Source organism: Nycticebus coucang, chromosome 4 (genome assembly GCF_027406575.1).
Source record: "Nycticebus coucang isolate mNycCou1 chromosome 4, mNycCou1.pri, whole genome shotgun sequence".
Lineage (NCBI taxonomy): Eukaryota > Metazoa > Chordata > Mammalia > Primates > Lorisidae > Nycticebus > Nycticebus coucang.
In genome coordinates this window covers 103,595,891-103,613,020 of record NC_069783.1, presented here as the reverse complement: position 1 = coordinate 103,613,020, position 17,130 = coordinate 103,595,891, and the positions used below count along the sequence as shown (strand labels likewise).

Below are 17,130 nucleotides of genomic sequence, written 5' to 3'. Positions count from 1 at the left end.
AGCACTGGACTCCAAGAGCCACTGGAATGATTCCAGTGGCAAGGCCATTGCTTCCAGGGGCCATGGGCCTGCAGGAACCCTGAACCTGGGTCATTCACATCTTCTCTCTCCTGATACCAGCAGAGCTTCCAGGCCAAGGACACCTGGCCACTGCCCTGATCATCGCGATGTCCACCATCTTCATCATGGCCATTGCCATTGTCCTCATCATCATGTTCTACATCATTAAGACCAAGTCTTCTGCCCCAGGTGACAGCCTGCACCCCCTGCCCGGCCCCCTCTGGCCCTCTGTCAGCTGGCCCTGTCAGAGAGCCTGCTGCTCACTCCCTTCTCCCCCCATCAGCCTGCTGCACTAGCCACCCAGGGAAGAGTGTGGAAGCCCAAGTGAGCAAAGACGAGGAGAAGAAAGAGGCCCCAGGTCTGTAAACCCAGCCTCTTATCACCCGTGAGCACAGTGTCGATGGCTGGGGATGGGTATCCGCCCCAGCTGCCTGGCTGCCTCTGCTCTCATCACTCAGAAGGGCCGGGGCACCTGTGCTGCACTTACCTGGGTGGTGCTGGGGTCACCAGGCAGTTCTGCCCGGAGTGAGCTCAGAAGAGGGGAGGGGCCAGCTCAGAGCAGCTCTAAAGTCTCCCTCCCCCACCTCACATCTCCTTGCAGACGCTGTGGTGATCTTCTCCGAGAAGGACGAATTTGAGAAGCTGACAGCAACACCAGCAAAGCCCACCAAAAGGTGTGTGGAGCGCCTCAGCCCCAGCAGCAGGGGGTCCTCATGGAGTCTGGAGCAGGAGGGGGAGCCAAGCGTGTAGCCAAGTACCCCAGAGGCCTGGTCTGAGGCTGGCCAGGGACACTGGGGGCCACTCAGAGACAGAGGCAAGCTCGGTCAGCCTTTTCAATGACCAGCAGGGGCAGGTGGTGTGAACAGCGGTGGTGCCTCACCCTAGGTCCTTCCACCAGCTCTTTAATACCTGTCCCCTGAATGCCCCTCCTCCAGTCTGTGGGGGAGCACACAGCCCCGTTCACACTGCTGCTGCTGCGCCAATACTGACCCTGACACCCCCAGTGTCCAGGCCAGTGCTGGTGTCACCACACTGCTGGTGATCCTAGTGAGAACGGCAGCCCAAAAATGCTCATGCTTACCAGGTCTGTACATGCGTTTTCCTGCCACAGCCCTAGGATCAAGGTGCTGGTGTCATCCCCATTTGTAGATCTGGAAGTTGTCACTCACCTAAGGTCACACACTAGTGAGCAGCAGGGCTGGGTCCAAGTGCAGGCTCGACATGCCACGTAGGAGAATGAGGCCCCTTGAGGAAAAGATGTGACATATGAAATTTCTACCACATTCACTACACCTCAGGGTGGGACCACCCCCTGCTTCTGTAAGCACCACCACCAGACAGTCATTGGGTTTGGCCTTACTGAGGCTCCAGCAGGGTGTTACACCCTACCCACCAGGGCACTAGAAGGACCCCATCCACCCCATTACCTCCCTTTCCAGACAGGGCATAGAGGCCACAAGAGGGTCACCGGACCATTACAGGCAGAGCAGAGGCACACCCTCCTCCCTGACACCCACCCCATGATGCTCCTGTGATGCCTTCCAACCTAGGAGCAGTCCCTTCCTTGTGGCGCTCTGGCATCTGGAAGCCCTGCTGCTTGCCATGTCCCAGCTGGGGAGTGCCAGTGCCTTTCAGCACTCCTGACACGGGGGCAGTCAGAGGAACTTTGTGCACTAGGGAAGAAGAGTGAATTGTATGTAAAAAACTAGTCAGGCCCTTAGAGAGAGGTTATTTCCTGTAGTGCCTCAATTCCGATGGATCATTTTTTCACCACACACCCACCCCTGGGAATTTGTGGCCAAACCCCACCATCCTCACCATGCACACCAGCAAGAGGTGCTAGATCTGGACTACTGTTCCCAGGACTGAAGCTAGGCTCCGCTCGTGCTGCCTGGCTCAAGCGCTCAAATATGGTCTCGCTGGAGAGAGAATTTGCTCCCATATCCTCTAGCCCAGCAGGGTCCTGTTTTGTCTCAGTCTCTCCCCTTCTGCTCTTCTAGCCTTTCTTATTCCCAAAAGTAGAAAAGAGGGGCAGCCAAAGGGCAGAGACAAGCCCCATGATTTGCATTTGTTTCACCCGAATACAAAGAAAATGGGGGGACCCTACTTGGAAAAATTAACTTATTTCGTACACAGATGTTAGATAAAAATAAAACCTGATGATCGTCCTTTAACAGATGAGGCACTGAGCTTTCGTCCCTGCTGTCCACTCTTGGGTCTTGGAGACAAGCCCGGAGCGTGAGGTGGGACACACAGTCATCTGTGGGGACAGCTTTGGGACAGGGATGGGCCAGCCAACTTCTTTGGGAGGCCTGGAAGTGTCACAAGAACATGAGTTCCGCCAGTGGCTTCATCATTATTTTTATTTCCTTTGTATTATCCCGTCTCTGTGATTATGTTTGCGTAAGAACTTCATTGCTGTAACCTAGTAACTAGCAAATAAAATCCTTAAGAAAATAAGTTCTTCAGACAAACCGCAGAAAATAAGCAGGATGCCTATAAAAAAGCATAATTGTTTTTAATATACAGTAGAACCTCCATAGCTGACCAACGCCCTGCATTGACCTCCTCCTTAAGGTGACCTAATTTTCACCGTACCACAAGTATGTATGCTGACAAGTTTGTTACATGCACTTGGCTGGTCAGCTTACAGAGGGTCGCCAGTATTTGGGTTTGTATTGAGTGTTTAAGCTACAAGCCACATATGTGTAGAGCTGGCCTGGGTCCTGTGTGCACCTGGGCAGTGAGAGGTGGGGTGGCCTAAGCCCAGGCTTATCATGTGTGGCCATTCACCCCACCCACCCCTTGTGTCCCCCCACAGTGCACACATTTCAGCTAGGTCACCCACTAGTCACAAAGGGGGGTTCCTAGGAACAAAGCTTCATTTTCACTCTAGAGTAATTACTGACCACATAAACTTGTTGGTGTTACATGAAGACACAGGTTGAACTTGGTGCTTATTGGGACTGAATGTGGGCCTTTACTGAGCCTGTGTGTGTCAGATGGTGGGTGGGCAGGTGAGCAGGTGCCATCCCCACTCTCAGGGGCAACCCTGATCCCCAGAGCTCCACAGCGCCTTTGTGAAGCCCCCACACAGCCACCTGCAGTTCACACACGTGGGCATGACCTGTGTGGATATGTTGTTCGCATCTCACATCCCCTGGGCCCAGTGCCCACGAGGTGCTCAGCATATGCTTGGGGAACAAGCCATTCCAACTGACCATACCTGGGTGACACAGGTCACCACCGAGAGAGTCTGTCAATCACATTAACCACTGTCTCTCTCATTTCTGCAGTGAGAATGACGCCTCATCTGAGAACGAACAGCTGCTGAGCCGCAGTGTAGACAGTGACGAGGAGCCTGCCCCCGACAAGCAGGTGTCCCCAGAGCTGTGCCTGCTGTCACTGGTCCACCTGGCGAGGGAGAAGTCCGCTGCCAGCAACAAGTCAGCCGGGGTGAGGCGCCTGCAGGGCTTACCTCGCTCTGTGGCAGGAGATTGTCCACCAGAACTTTCTTGTTCAATGGGCTCTCCAGTGACACAGAGTGTTTCTCCAGAAGTCCAACATGGGAGACTTGGACAGAGTAACAGGTTCACAGCAAGACAGTAAGATACAAAGAGAAAACTCTTCTTTCTTTTATTACATCACTATATAAATGAAAATGAAAATAATAAGAAAGTTAAAATCACTTGGAATGCCAGAGAAAAAAATCTCTGTAAACATACTGACATATATCTAGCCAGATGATTGATTTTCTACACACACGTATATATATATATATATATATATATATTTCCTATATGTGTATTTTAATATAAAAAGAGGTTCACATGTACAAATTGTCCCCAGGCTGCCCTGGGATGTGCTGTGGCCTGGGGTATGGACAGAGCCCTCCCCGGCAGCTCTCTTTCTGGTCTGTGCCTCTGGCCGCAGGTCCCTGCTTAGAACAGCTGCATTGCCAGGCACGGTCACTGGTAGTCACTGGTGGTAAAGTGCCCAGCTGAGATCCTGACTCTGGAGGTCTGTGTGGTTGATACAAGAGGTACGAGAAGCTGTGGCTGTGGAACGTGAGCCCCTTGGGCCTGGACACCTGCTCCAGGACGAGAGCCCCAGCAGTGGTGCTGGCAACTGCATGTGTGGCTCCCCCTGGACCAGCAGGATTCCCATGGTCACCTTCCAGACTAATGCCAGCAGTGCCCTTGGGTGTGTTGTGAGTCTGACTATCCAGTTGAGCCCAAGAAGCACACGTGGTAGGCCCCAAAGATGTGTGAGTGGGAAAAGCCAGAGAAAACCCTTTCTCCCTGAGAATCAGGGCTGAGGTCTCCTGGGTGGCAGGACACAGTGCCCGTCTTCCAGAACTGCCGTTTCCCCCTGTGTGAAGATGAACTTCTCTTAACTATTTTTTCTAGATCCAGAGTCGGAGGAAGAAGATACTGGATGTGTATGCGAACGTGTGCGGAGTTGTGGAAGGTAAGCACAAAAGAGCCACCGGGGACCCGCCCCAAGGTGGCTACCACTGACTACCTCCATGTCTGCAGATTGGAGGGGCCTGGATGGGAGCCCTGACGCTCCTGGGAGGGAACTAAGCAAAGCTGCCCACACAGATCATCAGGTGTGGGGAGACTGGATTTGGCTTCTTTCTCATTTCCTGTGGCTCTTCCCCAACTAGGCACCCCTTGCTGGGACAGGGAGCAGAGTGTTGGAACCTCACACCCCTGAGGGCCAGCACCCCCAGGCTTGTCTGTGCCTTGACACCACCACCTGGGAGCATGGCCATTCATCCCACCCTTAGCCACCCTTCCCCTTCCCACAGTGGCTCACAATGTCCAGTGGCCTTGGGAGCCTGCCCCTCCCTTCCAAAGTGAGGCCGTCTCACGGCAACCTCTGCTGTGTGCAGGGAAGAAGTAATGGGACGGGGAGCATCAATACTGCAGTCTGAAATCATGATCCTCAGCTCCCTACCCCTGCAAAATCCAGTCTCCAAGTTACTTTCTCATTTACCCTGAAGATAAACCCCTCATGGCAGAGGTCAGGGGTTTTTCCCACTTCCTGTCTGGCTGGCATCCTCCCCAACTCTCCGCAGACTCCCAGTCATCCCCTCACCCCTTCACCGAGCAGACCTGCTGTTCGGGCACTCCATTGGCCAGAAATAACTGTACCACAGGTGAATGCCAGGGCCAAGAATCCTTGGCTATCTGCCGAAATGTGGCATCTCTCCATAAACACACGCCCTGTCAGCCTGCCTGAGCAAGCCTGGTATGGCCCGGGCTGCCCAGGGCAGGATGGTCTGGGGCTTGCGTTCCATCTGTCAGAAAGTTCTTCCCCACTCCAAAGTATGTTAGGAATCTACACCCCTGGGACACTGGTTTTCACTGGGACACCTAGTTTTAAGAACCTCACATGCAAGACAAGCTTGTCCAATGGGCCTGGGAGGGTGTGTAGAGCCACTCAGGTGTGCCTGGTCCCATAGTGACGTGGACATGCAGCCACAGCTCAGAGCCTCCCCCAGCGGTGCTAGCCCAGATGAGTGTCAGTGTCACCAGTATATCTTAACACTCCCTCTGCCTACTCAACCCCACCTGACCCCAACACCCTGATGTAATTAGTCAGGAGTGAGTCCCAGGCAGCAATATTTTTTGTTTTTTTCTTTTCAGTTAAACTTCTTATTTTGAGATAATTATTACCATGTGATGGCAAGAGAGAATACAGAGAGATCCTGTGTGCCCTTTACTCAGTTTCCTCTAATGAAAACACCTTGCAAAGCAATACACGAAAGTCATGACATTGACACTGATATTAATGCTGTGAAGCTAGAGGCCACTCCCATCACCACAAGGCCCCTCCTGTGGCCACTTTATGGCCACACTCAATTCACACCCACCCCACAGCCCCCGGCCCCAGGAGCCCCAGTCTGTTCTCAACTTCAATAAGTTTGCCATTTCAAGAATGATATAAAAGTGGAATCATGCAGTATGCAATCAGGTCACTTGGTGTATTGGTAGCTCCTTTGTTGCTGAGCAGTGTTCTATGGTGTGGATAGGCGACAGCTTCTTCTTCCTCTTTTTTTTTTTTTTTTGCTGTTTTTTGGCCGGGGCTGGGTTTGAACCCACCACCTCCAGCATATGGGGCCGGCGCCCTACTCCTTTGAGCCACAGGCACTGCCCTGGGCGACAGCTTCTTTAACCATTCACCTACTGAAGGACATCTGGGTTGTTTCCAATCAGAAATTATTAGGAATAAAGTTGCTATAAACATTTGTGTACAAGTTAATCTGTGTCCAGGAGTGCATTTGTTAGGTAATATGCTAGTTGTGTGGTTAATATATATAAATGATACAAAAATATGAGACTCGGGTCAAGGTTCCTCTTCTTGTCTGTGGATGTCCAGTTGCCCCAGCACCATTTGTTCAAAATGCTGTCTTTCGTCCATTGAATTGCTTTGCATCTTTGTCTAAAATCAGTTTGGTATATTTGTCTAGGGTCTCTGCTCATTGCGTTCATCTGTGTGTCAGTCCCTCTGATAGCACAACACAGTCTTGGTTCATGTATAATATAATAACCTATCTAATAACTTATATAAGTCTTGAAATCAGAAAGACAGCTCCCATTTTATTGTTTATTTTCCCCAAAAAAATCTTGTAGATATTCTAGTTCCTTTGTCTTTCCATATAAGTGTTAGAATAACATTCCCTATATATATAAAATACCTTATTGGGATTTTGATAGAAGTTGCATCAAATCCATATACCAATTTTGGGAGACTTGACATTCTTATTAAATTGAGTCTTCTAATCCAGGAATATGGTATGTCTCTTCATTTATTTGGACCATCTTTGATTTCTTTCATCAGCATTTTGTAGTTGTCAGGGTACAAGTTCTGTACATATTTTGCTAGATTTACACCTTAAGTATACTTTTTTTGAGCACTTATAAATGACATTTGGTTTTAATTTAGTATCCATGTATTCATTGCTAATATACAATTGATTTTTGCATGTTTATGTTGAACTGTGACCTTGCAGAATTCACTTCCTGGGAGTTTCTTTTGTATTCTTTGGGATTTTTATCTGGATAATCACAGGTTAAGTCCCTGTAAGTGGGACCATTTTATTTCTTCCTTTCCAATCTGCGAGCCTTTTCTATCCTTTCTAACCTTACTGCACTGGCTATAACTTGTTGAACAAGAGTGGTAAGAGTGGGGATCTTTGCCTTATTTCTGATCTTAAAAAGAAAGCTTTCACTTTTTTCACCATTAAGTTATAATGTTAGCTCTGGGCTTTTTATAAATAGTTGACATTAATTTAGTGAGTAAACTTTGAATATTGAACTAATTTTGTCTCCCTGGAATAAAACTCCACCTGTCATGATAAACAATTCTTTTTTTATGTTGTTGAATTCTATTTGCTAATAGTTTAAGGATTTTGCACATTTGTATTAATGACAGGTATTGGCCTGTGATTTTTGTGTGTGCATGTTTTGTCTTTGTCTAGTTTTCCCATCAAGTCCTTCTTCACGAAATTAGTTGGGAAGTGTTTCTTCCTTTTCTATTTTCTGGAAGAAATTGTGTAGAATAATGTTAATTCTTCCTTAACAATTTGGTAAAATTGCCAAGCAAGGTGGCTCACACCTGTAATCCTAGCATTCTGGGATGCTGAAGCAGGTGGATTGCCTGAGTTCATGGGTTTGAGAGCAGCCTGAACCAGAGTGAGACCCTGTCTCTACAAAAAATAGCCAGGCCTTTTGCCTGTAGTCCCAGCTACTTGGGAGGCTGAGGCAAGATAATTGCTTAAACCCAAGAGTTTGAGGTTGCTGTGAGCTATGATACCACAGTACACTACTGAGGGCTACAAGTGAAACTCTGCCTTAAAAAAAAAAAAAAAAGGTAAAATTTTTCAGTAAAATCATGTGGACCTGGAGATTTCTTTTTTTTTTTTTTTTTTTTTTTTTTTTGTAGAGACAGAGTCTCACTCTATGGCCCTTGGTAGAGTGCCGTGGCCTCACACAGCTCACAGCAACCTCCAACTCCTGGGCTTAGGCGATTCTCCTGCCTCAGCCTCCCGAGTAGCTGGGACTACAGGCGCCTGCCACAACGCCCAGCTATTAAGACCTGGAGATTCCTTTTTGGGATATTTTTAAAATTATAAATTCACTTTTCTTAGTAATTATAAATCTATTCAAATGATCTGTTTTTTATTGGGTAAGCTGTGGTAGTTTATGCTTTTTCAGAAATTGTTCCATTTCATGCAAGTTCTCAAATTTATGTGTGTAGAGTTACAGTTGCTCATAGTATTCTCTTACTATCTGTTTGATGTATGAGGTGACAGAGTGATATTTCCATCTTCATTCTTGATATTGGTAATTTTTGTCTTCTATAGTTTTTCTTTTTCAATCTCACTAGAGATTTGTCTGTTTTTCACAAAACTGACTCCTTTCATGTTGATCTCTGTTACCTTACTCTTTTCAGCTTATTACTTATTGCTCTCAATTGTATTATTTCCTTCCTTCACTTTACTTTGGGTTCACTTTGCTAATCTTTTCCTAGGTGCTTGAGATAGGAACTTAGATTATTAACTTGGGAGTTCCCTCTTTTGTAATGTATGTATTTGTGTTACAAAATTCTCTCTCAGTACTCCTTTACCTGTCACACAAATATTGATATATTATATTTTTTTATTTTTTTTATTTTTATTTTTTATTGTTGGGGATTCATTGAGGGTACAATAAGCCAGGTTACACTGATTGCAATTGTTAGGTAAAGTCCCTCTTGCAATCATGTCTTGCCCCCATAAAGTCATTTTTAAATTTTGTTTGAAACATACTCTTTGACCCATGAATTATCTAGAAATGTGTTGTTTTGTTTTCAAGTGTGTGAAATTTTTATTATTGATTTCTATTTTAATTCTCTTGCAGAATACATTTTGTATAATTTCAGTTATTTTAATTTGTTGAGGTTTAAGGCCTGCATTTTCAAAGAATGTATATTCTGGTGTTGTTGACTAGAGTGTTCAATAAATGTTGATGAGATTCTGTTGGTTAATGGTTTTGGTAAGTTCTATATTCTTGTGAATTTTCTTCCAATTGTTCTTCTGATTACTGAGGGAAAGGTGTTGAACTCTTTGACTATGATTGGAGACATATCTTTTTCTCATTTCAGTTCTACCAGTTTTTGCTTCACATATTTTGGAGCTTTGTTGTTTGGTGCTGTATCTTCTTGGTGGATTGACCCTTTTATTGTCATAGAATGTCCCTGTCTATCTCTGGTAATTTTTTTCCCCATTGACCTCTACTTTATCTTTATAGCTACTTCTGCTTTCCTGTTCTTGAAGTTTGTCTGATATTCTTATTCTATCCTTTTACTTTCAACTTGCCTATATTATTATATTTGAAGTGAGTTTCTTGTAGACACCATATAGCTGGGTAATTTTTAAGTCCAGACTGATGAACTCTGACTTTTAGTTGGTATTTAAGCCATTTACATTTAATGTAGTTATTGTTATGTTAGGGTTTTAAGTCTACTATTTTATTTTTTGCTTGCTGTTTGTTGTCTCTGTTTTTCATTTCTTATTCCTGCTTTCTGGTGGGTCACTTGAACATATTTCAGGATTTCATTTTGATGTTTTTTGAGTGATGTGTTTTGAGTGCTTTTTCTAAAAATAACTGTTTTAGTAGTTATACATATATACCTTATCATTCAACTGGTGTTATCATTTTTGAATGAAGTATAAAAATCTTATCTTTCTTTATTTCCTTTATCTTCCCTTTTTGTAGTTGTCATAAATATTTCTTCTTACATATATCTAGAACCACATCAATTGCTTCAATTGTCAAACATAGTTCAGAAAACTTAAAAAGAGAAGTAAAGCCCATACTTTTGTGTACTGTGTTTTTTTCTGATGTTCCAGGTTTTATTCTTTTATCATTTCCTTTCTGTTGAGAGAATTTTCTTTAGTTACTCTTTAGGGTAGGTCTGCTGGTAACAAGTTCTTAATTTTTTATCATCTTGGAATGTCTTTGGTTTCCCCTTCATTTCTTAAGGATATTTTCACTGGGTATGTTTACTGGGTATGGGATTCTGGGTTGATAGTTATTTTCTTTCAGTCCTTGAAAATACTGTGCCACTCTCTCTGGTATTCAGGTTTCTGATGATAAATCCACCTCATTCTAATTGTCTTTCCCCAACAGGTGAGGTAATTTTTTTCTTTGGCTGTTTCTAAGACTTTGCCTTTAGGTTCAAGGACTTTACTTATGATGTGTCTTAACACAAATGTCTTTGGGTTTATCCTGTTTAGGATTTTCTTTGCTTCCCAAAACTGAGAAGTCTACTCTTTACAAATTTGGGTAGTTTTCAGCCATTATTTCTTTGAGTACTTTTTCAGCCCCACTCTCTTTTGCCTCTCCTTCTGAAACTCCATGACACAAATCTTAGGTCCCTGGGCTCTATGCTTTTCAGCTTATTTTCTCTGATTAATTTCTATTTTTCTGTTATCCAGCTCACCGATTATTTCCACTGTCTTTATTCTGCCATTGAACCCATCTACTGAGATTTTCATTCTGGTTATTCAATTTTTTCAGTTCTAATATTCTTATTTGGTTCTTTTTAATATTTTCTATATTTTGCTCATAATTGTGTGTTGAAGCATTTTTATTAAGGTTTCTTCAAAATTCTTTTCAGATAATCTAACATCTCTGACATTTCACAGCTTGCCTCTATTGATCTTTTTTCACTCATTTGAGAAATTTCTGGTTCCTGGTATCATGAGTAAGTTTATTTTGAAAACTGGACATTTTTATGTCATGCTAAAAGACTCTGGATCATATTTATTTTAGAGGGCCCTACAGCTGTGAGTGGGCCCTTTGATATCTCCATGCAGGAGAATGGGAGTATAATCTTGTTACCGCCAGACATCCAAGCTCCCCACTCGGCCTTCACCGACATCCAAGTTGGAGCTCCTTTTTATGTCTAGTTGGGGCTTAGGAGTCTGGCTTCCCACATGGTCTCCCCTGACACCATGGGGGAGAGGAGCTGTCCCTAATGGCCTTCCCTAACACCTGTCCCTAATGGCCTTCCCTAACACCACCATGAAGGTCGAAGTCTGGACTCCCCATTGAGCACTTGATGGTGTAGGTGGTGTTTCAGTAAAAAGAGCAATTATGTTTTGTTCTTGCTCTTTTCCTGTGTTTTTTTGCCTATAAGAGGGAAGACTTAGTCTCTTTTTGCAGGGGGAACAGAGTCTCACTATGTTGCCCTGGGTAGAGTGCCTGGCATCACAGCTCACAGCAACCTCACACTCTTTGGCTCTAGCAATTCTCTTGCTTCAGCCTCCCAAGTAGCTGGGACTACAGGTGCCTGCCACAACACCCAGCTATTTTTTGGTTGTAGTTGTCATTGTTGTTTGGCAGGCCCAGGCTGAATTAGAACCTTCCAGCTCCAGTGTATGTGGCTGGTGCCCTGGCGGCTGAGCTATAGGCACCAAGCCAAGAGGGAAGACTTTTGTTAGGGCTATTTTTGTCTGTGCTTGTTATTTCTGGCTTTCAGCTCTATGTCTGGAGCATGTGAGGCAAAAGAAAAAGGGAAGTCACCACTTTGCCATTCTTCAGGTCCTGAGGTCCCTAGTGGATCTATCTTCTTTCCATTATTCAGTGTTTTGGCTTCAATCAGGCATGAGTGGTCAGCTCTGCTTAGAAAGGAAAACAACAACGCCTCAGAACTCAGTCTTATGTTTGTTTTATACATAATGTTCAGGGATGTTAGCTTTATTTAGTGGGAGGAATAGGGAAAAGTATGTCTACTCCATCTTCTAGAAGTAGAAATACATCAATTTTTCAAATTCACCTGGGTGAGTCTGTTTTATAATTAGCACCAAGAACCATTAGACCACTGAGTTTGCAATGACCTGGTCCAGAGAGCCCCAATCTTGGACTGTCATTGAGAACACCCTGCATACAGTTGATTACTGTCCCCAGAAAGGGACATCATGTCCCTTGGGCCCCTTCTGCCCATTCCCATGTAAGGCAGGGTTACTCAACTGAGGATAACCTATATCGAAGTCTTAGAGGACTGCTAAAAATGGTGGTCATGAAAGGATTACTATAACAGCCAATATTCGCTGTTGTTTCCCTAGTGGGGGCGGGGTTATTGCTGGGATCAGGGTATCTGCAGTGCTCTAGGTATTGTTTGCCTTCAGCATGCATTTGTTTTGTGTGGCTTTCTGCATCTGTGTTTTCTTTTAGAATTTTTAAGGTTTTAAAAATAAGTTTGAAAGGTGTTAGGCTTCTGCTGACTGCCATTTGTGACATCTGACTGTGGCATTGGTGTCTATAGGTCTCAGCCCCACGGAGCTGCCGTTTGACTGTCTGGAGAAGACGAGCCGAATGCTCAGCTCCACCTACAACTCTGAGAAGGCCGTGGTGAAAACGTGGCGCCACCTTGCTGAAAGCTTTGGACTGAAGAGGGATGAGATTGGGGGCATGACAGACGGCATGCAGCTCTTTGACCGCATTAGCACGGCAGGCTACAGCATCCCAGAGCTGCTCACAAAACTGGTGCAAATCGAGCGGCTGGATGCCGTGGAGTCCTTGTGTGCAGACATCCTGGAGTGGGCTGGGGCAGTGTCATCCGCCTCCCAGCCACCTGTGGCTTCCTGAGGACCAACACCATGGCTTGTCCTCCCAGGACCCACCAAAGACCTAACAAGGGCCCTGTAGCTGTGAGTGGTATGGACAGATCACCAGGAATCAAGGCTAGATTGCTATGTGCCTGACATTGCTCAAGGAGCTGGAGCAAATAGGCCTGTCTTCCAGTCCGACCAGAGAGAAAGGAGTAAAGTCGGGATGCTCTCAGCTGCCCATCTGCACTTTTCTAGGTGGAGTGAATGTTTCTTCACTCATCCAGCAAACCGTTAACTCATTCAAGAGACACTGTTGGGTACTCAAACGAACCAACCACATAGGGATGACAGAGGTGAAGAATCTGGGCCCTGTTTTTAAGGAGTTTGCACTCTTATGGGAGGCAGAAGGAATGAATGTTTACAAGCCACTGTGCCAGATGACATCACACAAGCTGAATGAAGAGATGCTAAGAAAATGTGATAGAAGTTCTGATGGGGAGATGGCTTCCCATGGGGGTGGTGAAGGAGGGCATCCTCAAGAAGACAGCAGCTCAGAGCTCAGATGTTTTGGTAAAATGCCTACAAAATGCAGGCGCTCCACTCGGTGAATTGTTTCAGATTCAGTACAAGTCCATTAGCCTCCCATGTGGCCATTAGGATGACTCTACAATTTTCTTGAAGTCATCCATATTCCTCCAGGCCTTCCGGTCAACACTGCTTTGTGTTGCTGTGTGATTGTCCAGTCACCTGGATGCACAGTGGCCAGTTCTCTTGGCCGGGGAGCCCTGTGGTTTGGATTGCATGGAATGGCCTTCCTCTCTCATCCTTAGGCACACTTAACCCTTTGGGGACAGCAGTGCTCAAAGACACAGCAGTTTAAATTATCATATGTCAGGCCGTGTTTTGGCTTCAATCAGGTATGAGTGGGTAACTCTGCTTAGAAAGGAAAATGATGACGCCTCAGAACTCAGTCATGCACAATTTCAGATTCCAAGTGTCTGAGATTTGTGGATGAGCTTTATGGTGTGTGAGTTAGAGATTCAGCCTTCTGAGCCGGTCAGGGACAATGGAGCCCTGCAGTGCAGTGACGAGCCTGGCCATGGGCCATTTTCTTCTCCCTCCCTCAGCCTCAGTTTCTCTTCTGGAAATGAGAGGTTAGTCAGTGATTTTGTAATCGGGGGAAGGAAGGTGCGGGTGAACAGAAGAAAATTGGAGCTGCAGGAAGTGTCTGGCCCTTGAGGTGCTCCACAGAAGTGAACACAGTGTGGGACATCAAGTAAAATGGGAATAAAAACAGAAAAATTCAGAATTGGTATTTTCACAGTAACTGCAATTGTTTGGCGTAACATTTATGGAGATAAATTTAGTAAACTGGCATTGTTCTTGGTGGATTCTCTTAATACACCTGTAATTGGCAAGAGCTTGGGAGCCAGGGTGGTGATCACACCAGAGGTTAATTTAGGGTTCCCTGCTGAGCCCCTGATCACAGATCTGATGGTGATTATTACTAAATTAAAAGTCTCTTACTTACAAAGTTTTTAAAATTGCAGTTGCATGGCTGAACAAACGTTTTGTGGGAAAAATCAGTTAGATCTTTAATGCCAACAAGGAATTTCCTGCCAGTGAATGCAGAACGTACTGTGAGAGGATCATAACGAGGTCCTGAATATTTAATAACGTCATTTACTGTGTCTGTTTGCTGCTGTTTTTCAGAACCTTTTGGTAAATCTGCAAGCTAAATACTCCACAGCAAAGCTTAATTATCCTTTTAATTCCTATTTGAAATCCTGTCCCCTGCTTTGTGATAATGATGATGAGAGTCTTCCCATAATTAGACAGTAAATGTGACTTGTGATGAGCATACGCTCCAGGACGACAGATGACAGTGTTTTTGGTGAAGGCGGGTGATGGGGTGGTGGCTGCTCCCGGTCTGGGCCTTTGGCCTCGTCTCATGCTGCTAGAATCTGGATGCCTCAGACCATGTTCCATTGGCTCTCAACCTGCCATTTTATGGAGCTGGTCCTTACGTAGGTACACATTCCTTGTCATTTACTTACGTGGAAACAAATAGAAGGATCTGATGATCTTTATCCTATATCATGGAATTCAGAATCAGTGAAACCATAATAATTCTCACTGACCTAACCTGAGTCCCCACCCTGCCATTTTTGCATACAGATAGTCATTACTTTGCAATACTTAAAAACATTCAGAAAACACCCCAAGCTAAGTCTGTGGCCCTTAGCCAGTGAAGTCTTAATTGTCAATTTTTTTGTCTAATTCTGTATATATAACTTATTATATTTTATAATCTCAATAAATACTAATAAAAAGAATCTAAAGACTGCTTCAGTGTGAGCTCTTTGTGTTGGGGGGAGATGCATGGATAAGGCTCTGATTGACCTGTTCCTGGCTACTGAACTGTGTAATGAGATTACAAGATTGAAACCAGCCATAAATGAAGGGCCTAAAATGCCGTGGCTTGGGCCACTCAGAAAAAGCAAGTGTTATAAGGAGATCATCTGAAAACCACCTAGAGTGTTGCTTCCCAGGTTGCCACCATCAATTCATAAGGAAGGATAGTGTAACAAACTATCCCAAAATGTGGTGTTAAAGTAACAATCATTGTTGTAGGTCATGTTGAGTCAGCTGACCTGCGTAGAGCTCAGCTGAATGCAGCTCAACTGGGGCCTCTGGCTACCAGAAAAGTCTAACCAGGGCAGCTGTACCCATGGTTCTGTCAACCCAGGTAACAGACAGGGCCTCTCTAAAGGAAAACGATATTTATTTGGGAATAGGATACTGCAATGGGAATACATGTGCCATAGTAAATGGTGTGTATATGCAGGGAGATAAAGGAAAGCTAAGTATGATTACATAATTGTTTTGAAATAATTATCCTTGGCTACAAAGCTGAGTAACAAAGATGCCAGTCTGAGGTTGGACAGGCGGTTGTCAGCAGATGTCCTCGCAGAAATATTTTTGCGTGTGTAAGGTTGTGACAGCCTTTGCCCATGGTTGGGGTTTTTCCAGAGTCCTTTGTGATAGTTCTTATCAGTATTTATGCATAATAACCTTCCCTTCATGGCTTCCCCACTCTCTTTATTCTCCCCCCCCCTTTTTTTTTTTGCAGGTTTTGGCCAGGGCCAGGTCTGAACCCGCCACCTCCAGTATATGGGGCTGGTGCCCCACTCCTTTGAGCCACAGGCACTGCCCTTCATTTCCCCTTTTTGATAAGGTCTTTCTCCAAAAGCATCAGTCATGCTGTAGTTGCATTTCAACTGTCCCTTGATGCTAGGATGGGCCAGTCCCAGGTCGCTGGTCTGATCTCACATTGGAGTGGGCAAATGATGACCAGGAGTCAGTTTCAAAAAACCCTTTTAGCCACATTTCAGCAACAGGAGAGGTTTATAGGGAGTGGCTCTCAGGCTAGGTCTACCTGGGGTCCATTGTTCAGTTCAATTTTATCTGTTTGCTATCATCCTAATAATGCTGGGCCAGCATTATTCTGTTAGGAGTTGTACTTCTGAAGAAATAAGTAACAGGCACAAAGTTTAAAAAGGTAAATGCAAAATAAAATTAATAGTAATATGGCAATCCTAGTTTGCATGATGGTTTTGAGGCATGACCTGGGCTCAAAGGCAGCCAATTGAATAAATCAAATGACCATGGGGAATTAGGTGACACATGTTGTAACCAGATGGCCTGTTTTCTTATTGTGTGTATGAGTCTCAAAATTTACCCAGAGGAATCCATCCAGGCCCAGCACATGGCATAGCAGACATTTTCTTATTTAACAAATAGACACTAAAGGGTCTCTTAGGTCAGGTTCTGTCAAGTTACCAGCAGAAGCTACTAATTATGAAACTTTAATTACACTGTTATATTGCCAAGTGGAAAAGTTGGCATGGGGAGGCGTGAGGGCTTCATTCTGACAGGGTCTTGTTCTGACATCCAATGCAGGCTGGAGCACAGTGGTGCCATCATGGCTCACTGTAGCCTTGAAGTACTGGGATCAAGCAATTCTCCTGCATCAGCCTCCTGAGAAGCTGGGACTACAGATGTGACCACCAGGGTAATTTTTCTTATTTTTACTCAAAGATGGGGTCTCATTATATTGACCAGGCTGGTCACAAACTCCTAATCTCAAATGATCCTTCCACTTCAGCCTCCCAAAGTGCTGGGATTATAGGCATGAGCCACTGTGCTTAGCTTCATATACTGTTTCTTTATGAGATTCTTATGCAGGTAACCATATTACCCTCTGCCCCCTTAAAAAAAGAAGAATACTCATGGACAATTTCTGCATTTTGGAAAGACCAAAAAGAAAATGCAAATATTTCTACCTTTGTTCACAAAAGCCTACCGAATTACTATAAATTAGAGGTAGCTCGAGAGAGAAAATTTCCTTAAATTTGGAAGACAAAACAATGTAAAGCACCAATATTGTTTCAAATGAAAGT

The 17,130-nt window shown here is 44.7% G+C and overlaps 1 protein-coding gene across 1 annotated transcript in view; it reads left to right on the top strand.

The window, feature by feature from the left end:
- EDAR (ectodysplasin A receptor) overlaps positions 1-14,968 on the top strand; it is an 87,964-nt gene extending 72,996 nt beyond the window's left edge. Inside the window, exons 8-13 of the mRNA XM_053589059.1 lie at positions 124-249; positions 344-418; positions 662-734; positions 3,357-3,516; positions 4,470-4,530; positions 12,382-14,968. Coding sequence (XP_053445034.1) covers positions 124-249; positions 344-418; positions 662-734; positions 3,357-3,516; positions 4,470-4,530; positions 12,382-12,704 — 818 coding nt within the window. The 3' untranslated portion in view covers positions 12,705-14,968. The remainder of the gene's footprint in view (positions 1-123; positions 250-343; positions 419-661; positions 735-3,356; positions 3,517-4,469; positions 4,531-12,381) is intronic.
- The last annotated feature ends 2,162 nt before the right edge of the window (positions 14,969-17,130 follow it).